Here is an 18,427-nt window from a genome sequence, read left to right on the forward strand (position 1 = left end):
CATGTCACTGATTCCATCTTAAGTGTAGTAAAATTACTACTTCTATTCCAGTCCTTGATGCAAGACGAATTGTAGTCAGCTAAGACCCTTATTAAAGCATAGCTTACAGTCACATCACCAGGGGGAAGAGGGCAGGGGCTATCACAGTGCAAACCTGCCTTGACATCAATACATTTCCTCTCACCTGCTAAACTGTGGCACTATGTGTTACTGTTAGATAGAAACAACTTCCAGAGAGTAATAGTATATCTTGTTTTCAGATAAATGCCTTTGTTGTGTCCATAGTGAATGCTGAAAATGCATCCTCGGGTGAGTTCTGAGGTGAAAGAAGTTATTATGCACCATTTGCAGTCAGCACATGGAGTGTAAATAATTATCATGTTTCAGAAAAACAATCACCAACATGTTGTTTCAGTGTGTTTCAATACTGTAATGTTAAATAAATGAAAGACAACTGGATCGAGGCACGTACTACTATGCACAAAAGGAGATACATTTAATTTCAAGCCTTTCTGCAACAAAGTACACTGATCTTCTAATGCAGAAAAAATAATACTCTTCTACAAAACTAACCTCAGATACTGAAGCACATATTGATTCTTTTTTATTCTAATGTTTCCAACAAGTTGTATTCCCAAAGAAATAACGAAACAACAAAAAAGAAATCCTTATGTTGTGTCAGGTTCAATGTGTACACCAATTGAAGCCTCACAGGACAATGCCAGTTTGGAGGAGGCTAAAATAGACAAAACTGAAAATATTGAAGTCAAAGAAAGCATTTCACAATAGTTGGAACAGCATAAAAACTTTTCACTATTTAAGTACTCTGATGTCATGTGATTGTTTTTGTTTGATTTGCTGGTGACTAACATTAACTCAAGAGCTAAGGCATGAAACATGGCATGAGATTTAGTGTACCTATTAACGTGTGTGCCACAGAGGTGATCAAGTAACAAAAACATGTTAAAACAACTGACCAAGGCCCTGTCCTGAAACATGCTGTTTAATTTAAGTGCCTCCTCCATATACACTACACTGTGGTGCTGGCTACTGCATTGTATTTCATTTATCACTACTGTGCAGTACACATTCAGATGTCCCCTCTTGGGTATTCCATATATAAGTCGTTGTCAAGCATTTGTGTTGCATTGTGTAGCTCCTGTAATCTGTTCTTTAGTAGCATATTTTAAACATTGTGCTTAATCAAGTAGAGCAATTCCCTCTGTGGTTCCATACAAAGCAGCAACTTGTCTGTAAAAATGACTATGGAGACAAGAAGTCTGAACTGGCATCAGTGGTAGAATAAGTACTCAATTCCTTTCCTGGGGTAACAGTATCTGTACCACAATGGGAAAGAAGAAGAATTTCTGAAAAGCTGACATTTTGCAGATATTATTATCTAACAACCGCAATCATTTGTGAACCAGTCATTTTAAATTCAGCAAACTAGCATAAATATAGTGGAGTTAATGTACAACATTTCTTTCTGGTATATACTTGTTTTCTAGCTCTAACTGACATGACTTACGCTCCATTACAAAAAGAAATTTTACACAAATAGATACTTTCCAAAGATTTTCCAAGGTTTGTGGAAGAGCCCATTAAAGCCACGGTAAAGAGCTGGCTGTAAATCATGGAGTGGGATGACATTTTCCAGGGCGTTTTACTAACAGCGAAAAAAACCAAAGCCAGACAAAAATATTACATTCAACCTTTTCAACATGCAATTAAATCACATTATTTCTGTGAAGGTAATGTCATTTGTTACACTGTTGACTGATTACGCTACGCTTTATGTGACATTTATTAACAGTCAGCAATTTGGACCGTCATGCATTCATGTGGCTCACGTGTCTCTGTGTGATTTAACCCAAGGGACCAGCACGGTTGAGGAATGTTGCTATATATCCTTTTTTTTTAAAAAGAAAAATGTATGCAATGCTGTATTATATTGAAGAGCTACCATTGTGTAAAACAAACAAAATAATTGAACGGCTGTTGAACGTGCACCAAAAATGTCCAAAAACATGTTGTGTTTTAGTGTATTGCTCCAACCGTGCCTGATGACTAAACACATTTGCAGTAAAAATCTGGAGAAGCAGTTGCAGGCGCACAAAGTGTAGCACACAAACATTTGACTGCTCAGTACAGTCAGTCTGGTGGCCACTGATGGATATGCTGGACAATTTAGAGGTTAAGTGACTTGCTCAAGAGCACTATGAGAGTTGTTGCCGGAAAGGGGAAGTGCACTTCAGATCTTTTCAATTGCCCACTGTAGCATTTTCTTGTCTTGCCATCATATCATCTTGCTGTGATTACGGTGTTGTTCTTGTAATTCATTCTGAGTAAAAGCATCAGATGAGTGTATGGAGACACACTGAGAGCATAAAATGCTGAATGTAACAACAATAGAGCACATGTTGATCCTGATTCAGCTGCATATTGCTGGAAGATGTGTGGAGAACCCTGTTTCACACGTTGATGCTCTTTGAGAAGTTGCTGTGGATAAGCTGCTATCGGTCACACACTTTACAACTGGCTATATGAGAAACTGATGTCTGATAGTCTTATTCATTGGTTTCAACTCTTTCACGAGGCTGTCAAACAGCAAACAGGACAGCTGTAAGCTTTAAGGAAAGCAAGCCAAGAAGGAATGAAGATTGATGACTGGGTACATTGGCACGTAATGTGTCAGCAAATTTGTTAACTTGTGGTGTCCAATGAATGACACCTTTCCAGATACCTCACATGCACCTGCAAAAACTTTCCATGGTACCAGACAAGGGTTTACCAGATTTACAGGGCACAGTGGACAGTGACCTTCTGTGCGGTAGCTGCACCGTAACATTGAAGAAAATCCAGCAGTTACAACAAAAAGCCAACAGAGACCACGAAACACACTGAGCCAGTATTGTTAAACGTTGTTTTAGTCTATTCGACTGCTTTTTCAGGTGCATGGACCCCAAGATTAGCATAAAAATACAATGAAAAAAGAGCCAGCACGCTGCTGACAGTGCATAAAAATACTGTATACTGTAAGTCCAATTGCACAAGATTAGAAAAAATGTTTTCCATTTTACACAAAATGCTTACAGAGTGCACAAGCACTCGAGTGAAAGGTCATCAGAACATTGCTGTTTTTCTTACTGTGAACACTAACAGCACGTCTACATCGAAGGTGTAGCATGAGCAGCACATTGGCAGACAAGCGGCAGCAGCTTCAGTCTTCAGTCTGTGTGGACACAGGATGTGTTCAGGCACAGCGGTGAGTGTACTGTAGCTCACCTGTGTTTGGACAGCGCTCCAAGCCAAATACACAAACATGCAGTTATGCATCCAAAGCAAAAGAAAATAGATTGGAAACGTAAAAATACACTTTTGGTTGCAATGAGCTGCTGTGCCTGTGCAGACAGAGGGACTGAACAGGAGTGTGTTTGCTCTGTCAGACGACTGAAAAACTGAAACACTTGTGAAACAGGCTGTGGGAGTCTAGCATGCTTACATTTGCTAACTGGCACAAAACACTAAGTATAGCTGAGGTTCAAACTAATGTCAGGTATTCGATCTTAAACCGTGTCATTAACAACGTCATTAACATCACCTGCCACTCACATGGATATTTGGACCCTATAAAACCTTATGATATGACAGCACACACTAGGCTAATTGATAGAATATCAGTGACGTTGCCACTGTCATTTTATTGTTAGTCATTTATATTTATATCAACAACATGTCTTCATGGGCAGGCAGGGAGGGGATTAACGTTCTGAACCTGAGGCATGCACAGAGGTAAATAAGACACACACACATGCACACACTGTACATTAGGGTGGTTTTCTCGGGATCACCCATTACCACCCTTTGAAGTGTGTGAGTTGCTAATGGTTTTGGATCCCATTCAGGGAGAGTCTGTGGCCTGTCTGTCCATTAGCTGGCTGACACACTCTGCTGACTAAACACAACACTTCCACTGCCCTTGTCCTCTGTTCCTCTCTCCCATGCACCCCTTCATCACGGAGATGAAAATAGCCCAGTGAATGTGTGTGTTTATTTCAGTGTCAGTGTGTGCGTAAAGCCCAACAGGCAATCATCATGTTTTGAAGGGCCGAAATGTTGCTCTCTTGGGGGGCATCTTGTTAGACTCTCAAGAGTTCGTGGGAGGAGGAACTGCTTTTCCAGTTTGTTACATTAGAATGAGCTGTCCATCTGATTCACATGTATGTGTGTCAATCGGCAATTTGAGTTTCTTTTCTGTTCCAACTAATGTTGGGTTCAGTCTAATCCAAGCAGGAACCTCTGGGGCTGCAAAATGAAGCCAACACGGAAGTGCTTAAAACTGCAGTTCCTTTAATGGCCACTTGGGAATGGCTCCAAAAGCAAGTCAATCCCATAGACGCCCATATCAAAATGTCCAACTTTACAGCGGAAACATGGTTACAGCTGGGTACAAAAACAGTTTTGGTCTCTGTGGATCTTTTCACCGTTCATGACAACTGTGCGGGGGTTGAATTTTTATCATTTTTTAAATATTTATATTAAAGCTTACATTCATGCATAAGTATGGGCTTGGCAGCTTTGAGTGACAGCTAGCCACTAGGTTTCAGCAACCAGGTTTCATTTGGCCAGCCTCAGCTGCATCCACGCTCCACCTCTTTGCCCGTTTCAGTCACAGTCACAATTTTTCTTTCACCATAAAGTAGTGTGTTAGATGTTACACAAAAAAGCTGAAGAAGAATAATAACTTTGAAAGCAGACTTATTGCCCCTTAATACCCCTTAGTATGCCACTGACTGCCAGGCACTATAAGGACTTGAAAACACAATACACTAGCTTCACATCCAGTCAAAGAATCAGACCCCACACTGAGCTTTTAGGGCAGCACTTTGCACCGTGTCCTTCAAAGAGAGTCAAAGGGCATTCGCCTCTCCTCTGCTCTCACAGTTAATCGATAACACACTTTTCTGGCTCCATAGTAAAAAGCAGAAAAGAGTTCTGCTGCACTATGTGTGTGTATGTGAGTGTGCGAGTGGCTGTCTTGTGTAATTGTGCATTCCCCAAACAACACATGGAGAAGCCTGCACAGACAAAAATACATACGTACTTTGGTATATGCACATGCAAGCGCACCCACATACACACACTCATAACGCACTCACTAACCCATTCATACTTGGACGTGCACACAGGAATGAGGATGCTTACATATTCTATCCATCACCCAAGCTGCTGAAACACAGGAGCATGGTAGGGCACTGGCTGAGTAGATAAATCTATAAATCAGATTTGATGTTTCCTGTCTGCCTGCCTGTGTGTGTGTCTGTGTGTGTGTGTGTGTACGTGTGTGTTGCTCTGCCATGTACTCAGTCCGCATCTCTGCTCATCCCAGACACAGATTAAACATCTGAAACTGATCTGTGATCAGCCATGCTGTAATCCCCTCCATGTTGGCCACCACCATTTCATCTCTAGACAACTGATAGAGATGCCAGCAGACACAATGAGCGTTTATTAAGTACTGATATTAAAACTAATTCCCAAATATTTCCATTTGAGATCACAATTTGGAAATGTGAAGCATACTGTGAATTTCAATAATATGCACTCATTAACCACCAGTTTAATAGGGATTTAATGAAATTCCAAATTAATCAACTGAGCTGCTAAAGGATTGACCTAACTCAATCTACAACTGTGCTGGTGTCTTTAATACTGTCTTTGTGGTACTTCCAGCAGCTCTAAATTGAGCTCATTGTTAATAAACTCACACCGCATACTGTATATTAATTGGTAATTTGACCTCTTTCCACAAAGGGCAGAATTAACCGGAATTATGGCTGAAGAGCGTATTAACCGGCTGTACTTTGTGTAGGAGGAGGGATGGTGGCAGAAAAGAAACATATATTCCAATACAGAACATTTTCAAGGAACCCTTTCAAGAAATTGGAACTTAATTTTTCACAAACAAAAAGCTGGTTCATGTATGCTTATTCATGCTCTCTTAAAAAGCCCAAGCAGCTGCCACACATTTTGCTGGTCCAGTAACTGCAGAGGTGGAGTTGGTAGTAATGAAAATCACTGACTAATCAAAAGCAAGCCATAGAAGAATATGATTTAGATTCTTGCTAAACTGCTCTTACTAAATAGAACAAGTTGGTTGTCAAAGGGCAAAATGCACTAGCGAGAGGAATCTGGACAGCCAAGTTTCTTAAAGTGTTTATATGACTGGGACATAATTCTGGTTCCTCTAAGTAGCTGATCTGTTGCACCTGCTGTTGATTTGTCACAGACATATTTCACTCTTTCTTTAAGAAAATAGTTAATTCCATACAATAAAGTTCAAGAAAAAAATTGTGCTATTTTCTATGTTATTTTCTTCTAATTTGCATTGGATGCTTTCATGCTGTTTTTCTTTTTTTTGATGTTTTATGCGTTATGTGAAGCACTTTGAATTGCTATTGTGTATGAAATGTACTATACAAATAAACTTGACATGCCTCGCCTTACTTTATCTTGATGCTGCAAGACACGCAATTTATGTTGAACAGCTCCATGTGTAGGCTTAGTCTGAGATGAGCTGTGGGCCCATTGGTAACACTGTCAGGAAACCAATGATTTCTGCTTTTGTCAAGTAAATTTAATTGTTTTGTCAATGTTGTCTAGACCTGATAATCTAGATAGCTTGAGGGAGAGGTGAAACCAACTGGGCTTAGACCGAAAGATAAGGAGAAACAAAACAGTTAAGTCAAATGACCAAGATATGAATGGGGAAGCAACGTGAAAAGAGACGGCAACATGGTGGCATTCAGCATAGAGAAAGAAGAATAAAGCGAGAAAGAGGAAGAGGCAACCTGAGTGAATAAAACAGCCTGACAAGCACATAGACAAAGACAGATGGGGACCTGGAGAAAGAGAAAAAGTCAAAGAAAGCCACAGTAAAAGAGAAATATAGAAGAAGGCAGAGAGAAGGCAGGTGAAAGAAAGGAATAAAGAGGAAGCAGTGACCCCTGTCTGACTAATCTTAGCTTACACTGTAACAGCACCTTGAACCAAAGCTAATGGACCACATCCACATCTAGCCCCAACACTCTTTTTTTCTATGTTGCACACGCAAAAAAACTCTTTTCTAACAAGTATCTACACCTTCACACACGCACGCGCACCTGGCCTCTGCAATACACAGACACATACAGACACCCCCTCCCAATACACACACCAAGTACTATGACTATGAGAAAAGTGATTTTCTGCACATGTACTGTACATGCACATTTGAGCAGAATTGCACAAGCAAAATTGCTTAGGGTCATCCTAAGGATCTGTACTCAGGCAAATCCAGGCCCATTTTAATGTATCCATATTGGCTTAAATGATCAAAATCTGACCGTTTCTGTAGTGAACTCTGCTGTGTTTTGTCAAATCAGTCTGCCGGTGTTCCAGCACAGCTCTCCTTAACGACAGCCTACAGTGCAGCATTTCACTGCATACAGTATGCAGATTGAGTCCATTCCAAAACCCGGGTTGGCAAAAGACACGGATTCACTCAGCTCTGACGGTAACAAAGCTGCTATCTCTTATAGCAAATAGCACTGTACAAAATGTTCAGGTAGTGCCGTGTAATTTTTATCCAGCAAAGACAAACAACGAGCTTTGTTATTTGTTAAAATGACAAGTGGTGGCTGCCGCAGGTCGTGTCAGCTGTTGCTAATTAAAGTTGATCCTGTGAGTAACTTGATGGAAGGCCAAAATTAAACTTGGCCTGTTGTGGGTTTGTGGGATCTCTGCAAGCCAATGGCTGTACTCTTCCAAAGATTATTTATGTGGTAAAAGAAGGATCACTCTGTAATACCGCTGTATGACTGTGAGTGTTTCTGTGGTCTTCTCTCTAGTGGATCACATCACTCATTCTACCAGCTAAACTTTCATTCATATCAAATTAATAATTGAACATTTTCAGGTTAATAGTTTTGAATCAGGGCCTTCGCTCTTTGGATCAATTAGCTAATGAAAAGCAAGGTATTGGTATTAGCCTGAAATACATAAATACACACATGCACACACGCATACACACACACAAACACACACACACACACACACACACACACACTTTTAAGGTCAATTTTGGGGACATTACACAAAATGACATTCATTTCAAACCCTAACTCAACCTATTCCTACAGCCTCATCCCAATTCTAACCTTAACCACTGACCCAAAAACCAGATTTTTACCAATTTGAGACACAGTTTTTGTCCCCAATTGGACAAGCTGTCCCAAATTAACTGGGAGACACACACTCACTATTCTGTGAATCCCGATGTTTGTGGAAATCCTGCTAAAAGAAACCAGGCCTGTCTGACATCCCAATTACCACACACTTTAACGGTTCCTGGTTCCTCCTGGCTTAGCCACTTTGCACACACACCCACCACACACACACACTCTGCGAGAATATGTGCACACCATGCATGGAACCACGCATAAAGACACTGTCTTTTGGTGCACTCAAATTAATTTCCTCACACACACACACATGTCAATTCAAGCCTGCCCAGGGAACACAATCATGTATTAAAGTTAGAAAGCATAATGGTGGCGGTAACAGAGAAAAACAGCATTTGTCCATTTACAGCAACTCCTGCATGCCTTCCCAGTTACATTTCTTCTCCACTTCATTTTCACTCTCATTTTATTTCCATAGTCATACATCCACCACGTGAGGTATACACACACACGGACCAAGTCTTGCACGGTCAGGACATGCCTCATGAATATATTGCAGCTTCACTATATCAAAATAGAGATGCACACACTGAGAAATACACAGGTTATGTTTTCCCAGTGACTGGCGGCTACAGTATGTTCCCATTCTACCTCTGTGCTTTTCCTTTGACTCCAGAGAGAAAAAGGAGAAGTGTTTCTTCAATGGAAGTAGCCCAAAGATTAATTCACTTAATCTTGGTCTGTAAATGGGGTATTCAAGCGGCTTAAAAAACAAATTGAATGCAAAGGCTGAGAGTAATAACAACATTTGTCTTAGCTGCGGCACAATGCCCTTTTCCACAGCACTCTTCCACATGAGCTGGTGGCTAGATTTCCAACATCCATTATGACAGAAAGGGAGTTGTGCCTATGCACATGCACATACATACATGCACAGTCTGACAAACACAGAGACTTGCTCTCTCCCACGCTCATAAAAATACATTTTGACTATGCTACCTTCTGTACATGATTAAAAAAAAGTGAATGAAAGACAGACATGGTGAGACTCAATATGAATGGAAAGAGTATGGCTGTGTGTGTGCATGTGTGTGTGTGCGCATGCGTAAGTGTGACTGCTGAACAGATGTTGTTCTGCGGTTTTTAATGTGTAATCCCCAGATTCATCATGCTACCCATCGGGCATGTGCAGATCAAAGAGTTAATGTTACAGAATATAGGTTAAACTCAAAGAGATAGACAAGCAAAAGGTTTAAGTCTCCACTGACAATACCCTCAATGCAACTTTATATAATTGAAGATTACAGCTTTTCATTGCTAGATCACTGGCAAACTCTGGCTAATGACTTAGTAAGTATGCTGATTATTTTTACATGAGTAATAACTAATTAAGTCATGTAATTAGTCTCATTAAGTCACTGTACTCACTATGGCTAAATGATATGTTTTTCCATGCCATATATTAGAAACCCATTTAGGCCCTCATTAGTGTCCTGCAAAGAACCCAACATTTCCTCTTCTGCAATGTGATATTTGTGGCAGATCAATACTTTGATATCTAATATCACACTCACAGGAAAGGAAAATTTTTCTCTTTTCAATTATTAAAACTTGTAGTTCAGAAGTTTTAGTAAATGACCTAATTTGAATAAAGCCGTTGATTCAGAGCAGTGGACATACAGTAAAGTACAGTAGTGCAGTGTCATTTAAAGTTCACATTATGACACAATGACACCTCTCTGCACTCCTGATAATCACATTTTCCTCTGTTTATTTATGACTAGGCTATCAATAATAAAGGTAATTGAGTTATATGGTTTGTGGAAACCCTGATTCTTATGTTACATTCCTTTGACCTTTTAATATACTTTGCATGTTAATATGAATCACTCTTGCTTTCCAAGTCAGGCACCACATAAGTCATGTCAGATTAGCTCAAAGGTCAAAATAATGATTATATTTCCTTAATAATAATGTTCCAGTTAATTACCAGTAAGACACTTGCTGGGGAACAATCAGCTTGGATTTGAAGCAAACACAACGCACAGAAATGATAATAAAAAAAGAATGGTCTGATTTTATCCCAAAGCAGACCAGTGAGGGAGTTTACTGCACCCATGTAGCAAGGGAACTCAAAGTGAAGGCAACTGTATGTCCAGACATCCAACCAGGAAGGTAAAATCAATGACTGATGAGAGGCTGTGCTTTAAACAGCAATATGAACTGAAGCAATAACACACCCCTGTAAGTAAATCATGCTGCAAATTTTCAATTGATGCTACATGTTTATCAATAACAATGAAAACAAACAGCAATAAATTATTATTATTTCAAGTAACATAGTGCCTTTAATATTAATATAGCTTTTCAGTCACCTGTTGCATGAATTAACCTGTGCATTAATTGCTCATCTCACAACACTTTTGCATGTGGCTCACACAATTAAAACAGGGGACCAGGCACCTGACGAGAAATGCTTGGCCACCTTGACAGCGCCTTGAATTCAGTACCTGGCTGTGGCTTGGCCAGCTACACTGAATATGATTGGCAGTATTTGTGGGTGGGATGCCAGGAAGGGATCATGTCCTTATTGTTGCGCTATCAAGTCCTCGTTGGATGCTGGACACAAAACAGCCAATTTATACTGATGCCTTCCCTAGCGTTGGAGGTTCTTCAAGAGCATGTACAAAGGGATGCAGGCCTGTTGTTGTATCCTATCTATTAGTTGACTCTTAGTGACTTAGTAACTGGTACATTTCAGGCTAAAACACACAAGATTTAATCTCATTTTGTATAGTTTTTGGAACAACAGGTTATTCAGAACTCAATACACAGGATTTACTCAGGTACAATCAGCACTAATTTCAAGTCTCCTCACTTCATATGAAAGAGAGTTTTTAAATGGTCAAATCAAATTGTCCAAAATAATAGAGCAAAACTGCTTAATAAATGAATTTAAAGAAAAAAAAGAAAAAAATACAAACAGGTAGGTAGGTAGACAGGTCTAGCCCCAATTTACAGCTCAAGATGAACTTAGGTCAGCAGATTAAAACCTCAGGTTGCAGGTTAAAACCTTCTTTGACAGAAAGGAACAGATAAAAAAAACTAATCATAAAGGTTGTATTCTGCTGTCCTCCTCTCTTATTTGTGACATTTGTTTACTATTATTCCAATTTTCTTTGTTTTCATTTCATTTCATTGGCTTTCAGTTCTATCCACTGTTTTAATTCTGTATCGCCTGGCACTATTTTCATACTGTAGGTCTGATAGAGACAAAATTAAAATGATGATGATGATGATGTACAATGAGTGAATTTTAAGTGGATATTCACATTAACTGAAAAAGCAATTATGAAGGCTGTTAATTTGATCAATCAAGTTGTAAAAATGCCAGGGATTATGAAAGGGAAGTGCTGTATCAGGTGACATAGCCAGGTCTATTCTCTGAATAATGCAACGGCTGCACTCTGATGCAGCTACAGATTATAATGACGTTAATATTGAATGACAAGGTGTCATACAAAATCCTCGCCTCCTGACCATCTTTCCTCGAGCTGTCTCTCCTCATCCTTCTCTCTTTTCTGATAAATGGTGCTGCTTTCTCTAAATGTCCCTCTCTCTTCGTCCTTCTATCATGCCAGTCCACTCTCCATCTCAGAGACCCTTGTCTAACGAGGTGGACAGATTCTGACGGGTTCTAATGAGAACACATTCCACTAGAATAACTTTCAGATACGATCATTCACACATGCACACACACACACACACACACACACACACACACACTTGCACTGTCTCAAACAGAGGAGCATGCATGCACATATTGGTAAATGCAGAATTACCCAATTACGCACCTGTACTACAGGTCAGTTTTCAATTAATGATTGTGAAGACAGCGACATTCAGTGACCTGGATAGGTTCGGGTGTGTCAGTATTTCTAACTTAGCATACTTTCAGGGACACATTTAAGACTAAAGACCAGTTAATTTGGGAAATCTTATCCAATTGGGTACAAAACTGTGTCCCCAGTTGAGAAAAAGCTGATTTTTGGGGTTAGGTTGGGGCTAGGCTAGTAGTGGTTATGGTTACAGTTATGGTCAGTCTCCAGAAAATTAATGTAAGTTGTGCCTGTGTGTGCATGTGTGTGTGCACACTCGTACCTGCAAGATAGTGAGGATGGTTTACTTATGATGGTTACGGTTGGGGTAGGAGGAATTCATTATGTCAGTGAAGGTCCTCGCAATGATAGAAATACCAGCGTGTTTGTGCATGCGTGCGTGTGTTTAACCGAGGAGGGAAGAAGTTCACAGAGAAAAGTCTGTGTGTCAGTGTGAGAGCTGCATGGTGCGAGCCTCTGTGTGTGCCTGTGTGTGTGTGTGTGTGTGTGAGAGAGAGAGAGAGATAGAGCAACTAAGGAAGGAAGCAGGGGACAGAGAAAAGTCTGTGTGAGCTGCACGGTGCAGGCCTGTGTGTGTGTGTGTGTGCGCTCGCGCACGTTAAGTTGCTGACATTGTTAAGGGAATTACGCTGCATGAATTGTCACTGTACATTCCGATCACTCAGCCTTGCTCCCATGATGAAACATAGATAGCCTTGCAGTAGCATTCACTTCCAAGACAGGAACTTTAATTCTTCAAGGAGACTGATACAGCAGTCTAAGTGTAAAGAGCTGAGAGGGAATAGAAAAACACTGACACGTTTCCCACTAGATGTTTGCTATGCTTCAGACCTATGACTTTAACAAAATGAGCAAAAAGGCTCCATGTAAACGCGTGAATTTGAATGTTTTAGCGATATATGACTGTTTGAAGGTATATTTTGAAACACACAAGGGTGAAGGCTTCTCATTCCTTTGCCATATTATCATAATGTGCTACCATGCAAGTTGTTAAGATATTCTTTTCAAGCCAAATTCCTATCCATTCATTATGGGCTGCTGTGAAACGAAGCAATTCTGATTCCTTGTGCTATGAAAATGAAATGCCTTTTGGAAAGCAGTGGTTTATAGGTCAAGCGTTTTGTCTCAAAAGCACCGGCATGACTTCATGTTTTAGTGAGCTAAAACGTTCTTTCATTTACTGATGGGGCAGGCAAAATGTAAGGTCTGTATGAGACTGGAAGAGGAGACTGCAGTGTAGCTGTGTGTTTGGCTGTGATCCATGTCAGTCTGGTTGTTGCAGTGGCCGAACGCACACACACACACACATACACACATACATCACACACACGCAGACACACACACACGGACACACAGTAGGTGCTGCTTTAAGAGTCTGCATGAGCATGCACAAGCAGACGCATCACATTACTCGCTTAAAAAGTGGTTAGTGGAGACTTTTTTTATCAAACGTATTTGTAATCAGGGGTGGAATGAGAAGAGCACAGATTGTGAGGAGAGAGAAAGGGTGGATGAAGAAAGAGGATGAAAAAATACAGGAGGGAGGGAAGTGATTACGGCCAGATGATAAAACCACTCAGGAGAGCCAAGTAGGGATAGAGGGAATTAGAGATAGTTAGGGACAAGAAAAAGGGCAGGAGGCGAGAGGGGGAGAAAACTGAATCAAATGATAGGAGAAAGATTGGAGAATCAGAGGACTGGGGGGAAGAGAAGAAGGGCGCAAGAGGAATCATCAGGCGCAGTTAAGGATGAGACAGTTGAAAAAAGAGAGCAGGGCATGAAAGTTTTTTGTATTGGATTTTTATTAAAGGAGGCAAAATGACAGGCAAGAGGAGCAAGGAAGAGCTATATGGAGAATGAGGAAAGCAGGCTGAGGGAGATTTATTGAAAAAAGAAGGAGTGCAAAGGAGCGATAGATTAAAAAAAAGCAGGAGGAAGAGAGCAATTTAGGCAGGGGAGGGCAGGACGGAAGAAAGAAATGGCAGTGCAATTAACAGCCGGACCTTGTTTCCTAGCTCTTGACTCAATGCCTGATAAATCTACACGTGGACACACACACACACACGCCCAAAACACAGGTAGGTGCACACATATAAATACACAGGGACCAAACAAAGCTAAACACCAAGTATTGAGCTGATCTAATCTCAGCCAAACCAGTCTGCTTCCTCCAGCCCTAATCCTATTATTACCACCTCCTACTGGGAGTCATCTCACACACACACACACACACACACACACACACACAAAACGCAGGCCAGGCATCAGGTCTACCTGTGTGTTGCTTAATGTGTTGGTTTTTAGAAAATTATAGCATATCTCATTGACATTTTCCCCACAGTGAAGATAATAATCACAGTGAGTCATTTGTTGACAGCAGAAACAATGGTATTGTGCTAGGACTGTGAGGTTGTACCACATTAGTCTCTTGTTTGCTTTGGATCAGCCACATCCAGTCAAATCTTAAAATTAGCCACTTTGATACAGGAGCTACAGCTAAGTAGGCTTCCTTTACTCAGACCGAAGTCAGATATAATGGGAAGAACTCTTAATGCATGAAACTCGACTAAGAACGTTTGTGCTGGCAACAAGATGCAACTAAATGCCTTCATTTTGCTCCATGTGTTACACAATGACTCATACTGAAGAACTGGTAACCACATCTTGCCCTGTGTAGCCCTGGAGGTGCAACCAGACTGATGTCTATGTCAAACGGCCTGGCATGCTTAATGAGATAAGAAAAGGCTAATCTGATTCTATATCAGACAGGCTCTAGGGGCATCCCATTCAGCCACCCAAGGTGTCACTAACACACTGACTTAAAGACACATCCTTTAATTTCACACACTGGTGCTGCGAACGTTAAAAATGTAAAACCCTGCCCTTTACGCGGGGAGTGATGAACAGCAATGGTGCAAAGCAGAGCAGGAGAGTTCAAGGCTGATTAGAGGAAAGATTTGCTGTTGCAAACAATGACGTTAAAGCAAGCTGTTAGCATTCAAGAAGGCCGCATGACTGTGCTGCATAAGCTGCACACAAACTATCCTTCACGTTCAGTATGTCACACATTAATACACTATTGAGCTGATATTCCTGTCAGAAATTTCCCATGTGAAGCATATCAGTAATAACGATAGTAACATTTTGATTTGAAGAGAAAATTAGAAAAGAAATTAATGACCCAAGGATTATAAGACATGGTGGTGATGTTGGTGGTGAGAGACCTTGCCTCAGGCACACTGCAACGACAATAATTTTACATACTGTACAGTGACAAGTCATTAGAGCGTACAGCTGAACTACAACGGGGACAAATGCAATCGTCTTTTCTTCAGTTATATGATCATCTGTAGAGTAGAGCTTTAATGTCCCCAAGGGGCGACTTAGCTCGCAGACAGCAGTCAATAGTAAATACAATTAATTAAAAAAACAAAAACAAAATGGCTTTGGTTGTGTATGCGCCTTTGTGAGTTTGTATTTCTGAGTGTTCTTACATATACTTGTGTATGTCTGTGTACACTGTACGTGCATTTAATTCTGGCGGACCGCAATAGATGTGAAGTGATACTGAAATGCATCATAAAACACATGCACACATAAAGACACATGCCTTAGGCCAAGCTTGTGTAGGAGGAAATCCCTGACTTACCGCTCAACATACGTTACATTCATTTGTAGACGCATACATGCATGAATATATAAATGAGCGTGTAAAAGCTCACAAATCCACATGGAGCAAAACATGTATAAATCTCAATTTCTGTCACTGGGGACCATGCCTCATGGAAGCATTGTCAGTGTGCGCTTGGGAGAATCCACACAGTCGGTGGGTCAACCAGCCCATTGACTTTTAGTGTGCGAGTGTGTTTTCCCCGGTAGGGTGGAAATGTTAATCTTTTTTAGTCCGTGCCTCAGACCATTGGTCACAATGACAGTCTCTTCCCCCGAGTGTTTCACATCTAGTCCGAGGGTGGGATAAAGTCAGCTCTCAGATTTAAGCACAGGGGTGGAACTGCTGGTCCAACACATGCTGTTTGTGTCTCTCTCTCTGTGGTACATACAGATATACATTTTACCTGATAATTTATTGAAGAATTTATATCATACTAAGTTTACAGTGACTTTTGTCCTATTTTTGTCTCTCCTTTGTGACTTGAAACTTCAAATAGCACACATTTATGTAGTGGTTCATTTAGATGGACAGTGAATCTCTACTTGCTCCAGGGACACCTAGGCTGACCCAGTCATACCTAACAATTGATGGGAGCAAGAGGACTGAAGATTTCCATAAAGGATCAATAAAGTTATATAAATAGTGTTGTCACTATGACACCTATTTGCTTCGTGCAAGAAAGACGCACTGCCCCTCTGCTCTGACTCTCCTTCTCTCCTGTTTTCACCTCTGTACCGCTCGCTGACGCGCACGCGTGCCTGTGCACGCACGCGCGCGCAAACGGCTCGCGGTGGCGTCTCTCCGTTGTTGTCTGTCGGATGGGATGATTAATGAGGCGCGTCCCCGGACACATTCATCCGGGACCCGAGAAGCCCCGGCGATCACCGGGGGAATCAGTCACACCGGCTCAGTCACCGTCAGCAGCGTCGGAAAGACCCTGAACCATGTGCGGATGATTTCAGGAAAATACAGAATATCTGTGTTTTTTTTCGTGCGTTTGGGAGAGAGCATGTTAAAGCTTAAAAATATCGGACAGATGGCACGTTTGAAAACATACCATGGAAATATCATGAGAGAGAAACAAGTACAGATAATAAGCCAGCACAACATTATCATCCTGTATCCGTTTGAATATGTCAATTAGAATATAAGAGTACAAAAATATGTCTCGACACTAAAAGACAGGCTGTTATTAGTTGATGAGGAATATAAAGATCGTACTGTAAGTATTAAAACATGCAGTAAGGGGCTTTCACCTGTATTTAAGGTAAAGTATGTATTATCATCTGAGCCATATAAGTTTTTCAGTGACACTTTGATGAAAAATGTAGTAACGCAGTAGAGACTAACAACAATTCTAACTGAATAGAAACGTCAAAAACAACCTAAATCAGACTTCACAGACAATAGACTCAAAATCAGAAATGTTTCTGTGCCTGCGGGTCACCGGACTAAGGACTCCGAGCTTCCACAAAGTTCATTAGACCACAACTCCCTCCACAATATTTGAAAATTCAACAAAACCTCTGTTTGGATTTCTTTTGGGCAAATGCAGTGCAATGATCTGGAAACAAACACAATTAATTAAAACTACTTCTATTAATTAAAAAACGGCTAATATTTGCAAACTGTTCGTCTCTCAAAAGCTGCCCAATCACCACAACTGACATACTGACTTGTCAATTCAGTATCCCAGCCCCGAAACCCCATGATTCAAACCACCCAACGGGCATAAAATCCCGGGCGCTGCAACCACTGAACCAGGGATCCTGTGGAGTTAACACGCGTGGCTCTAAACTCCGAAGGCATCCCCGCTCCCTCTGCCTTTTTTCTTGAGCAGCCCGGTTCTTAAGGTCCCGAAAGCCCCAGCTGGCAGCGCCGAGGGGATACCTGCAGCCGCGCCGGTAAACGCACCGTCTGCGCCTCTACTCTTCTGCTCCACGGGCAGGCTCGCTCCGCTTGCCACACATATGCAGACTCACCCGCTCAGCGCTGGGAGACACATCCAGAAATGAAGAATAACAACTTACGGGTTGTTGGCAAAGCTCCATGCACACCGCTGACATGGCTGAAAATCCACAAAGCGACCGGCAATAACAACGTCGATCCCTGCGCAGGACGGTGCCGGTGCATCTTCACGGCCGGTGTGGACGCAGCAGAGCGGGAGAGGGAGAGGAAACACTCAGAAAAAACAGCGGGGTGGTGTTACCGCCAGTCGGTCCGTCAGACTCGCTTCGCAGTTGAGGACTGGCGAAGAGGAGCCTGGCTGCACGGACTCTCTCTCTCTATCTCTCTCTCTCTCTCTCTTCCTCCCTCTCCCTCCCTCCCTCTCTCTCTCCCGATGTCTCTCTCTCCAATAAAGAGATGATGTAAGGATCGCGCCGACTAACAGGCTGGCCTGTGCTTGCAAGCGCAACACACTTCTCTCTGCAGATATGTCGCCTCCTTATTCAGCGATTCCCAAATAGAGCCAAACAACAGCAACCGTGCCTCCACCTGTGCAGGACGAGAATGACTGGGTGGGACTGTAGTGTACAGTGCGGGCTCCAGCAGTTCAGGGAGGCATGACTGCGCGCAACTCCAATCCCCTCACTGATTCCTCCTCTCCGGAGCTCCGGGTGCGCTGTCCGCGG

The 18,427-nt window shown here is 41.6% G+C and overlaps 1 protein-coding gene across 1 annotated transcript in view; it reads right to left on the bottom strand.

Annotated features, from left to right (window-relative positions):
* cntnap2a (contactin associated protein 2a) overlaps positions 1 to 17,927 on the bottom strand; it is a 314,113-nt gene extending 296,186 nt beyond the window's left edge. The window contains exon 1 of the mRNA XM_041961168.1: positions 17,825 to 17,927. Within this exon, the coding sequence (XP_041817102.1) occupies positions 17,825 to 17,927 (103 nt within the window). The remainder of the gene's footprint in view (positions 1 to 17,824) is intronic.
* Positions 17,928 to 18,427: the final 500 nt, after the last annotated feature.

This window comes from Chelmon rostratus, chromosome 20 (assembly GCF_017976325.1).
Source record: "Chelmon rostratus isolate fCheRos1 chromosome 20, fCheRos1.pri, whole genome shotgun sequence".
Classification (NCBI taxonomy): domain Eukaryota; kingdom Metazoa; phylum Chordata; class Actinopteri; order Chaetodontiformes; family Chaetodontidae; genus Chelmon; species Chelmon rostratus.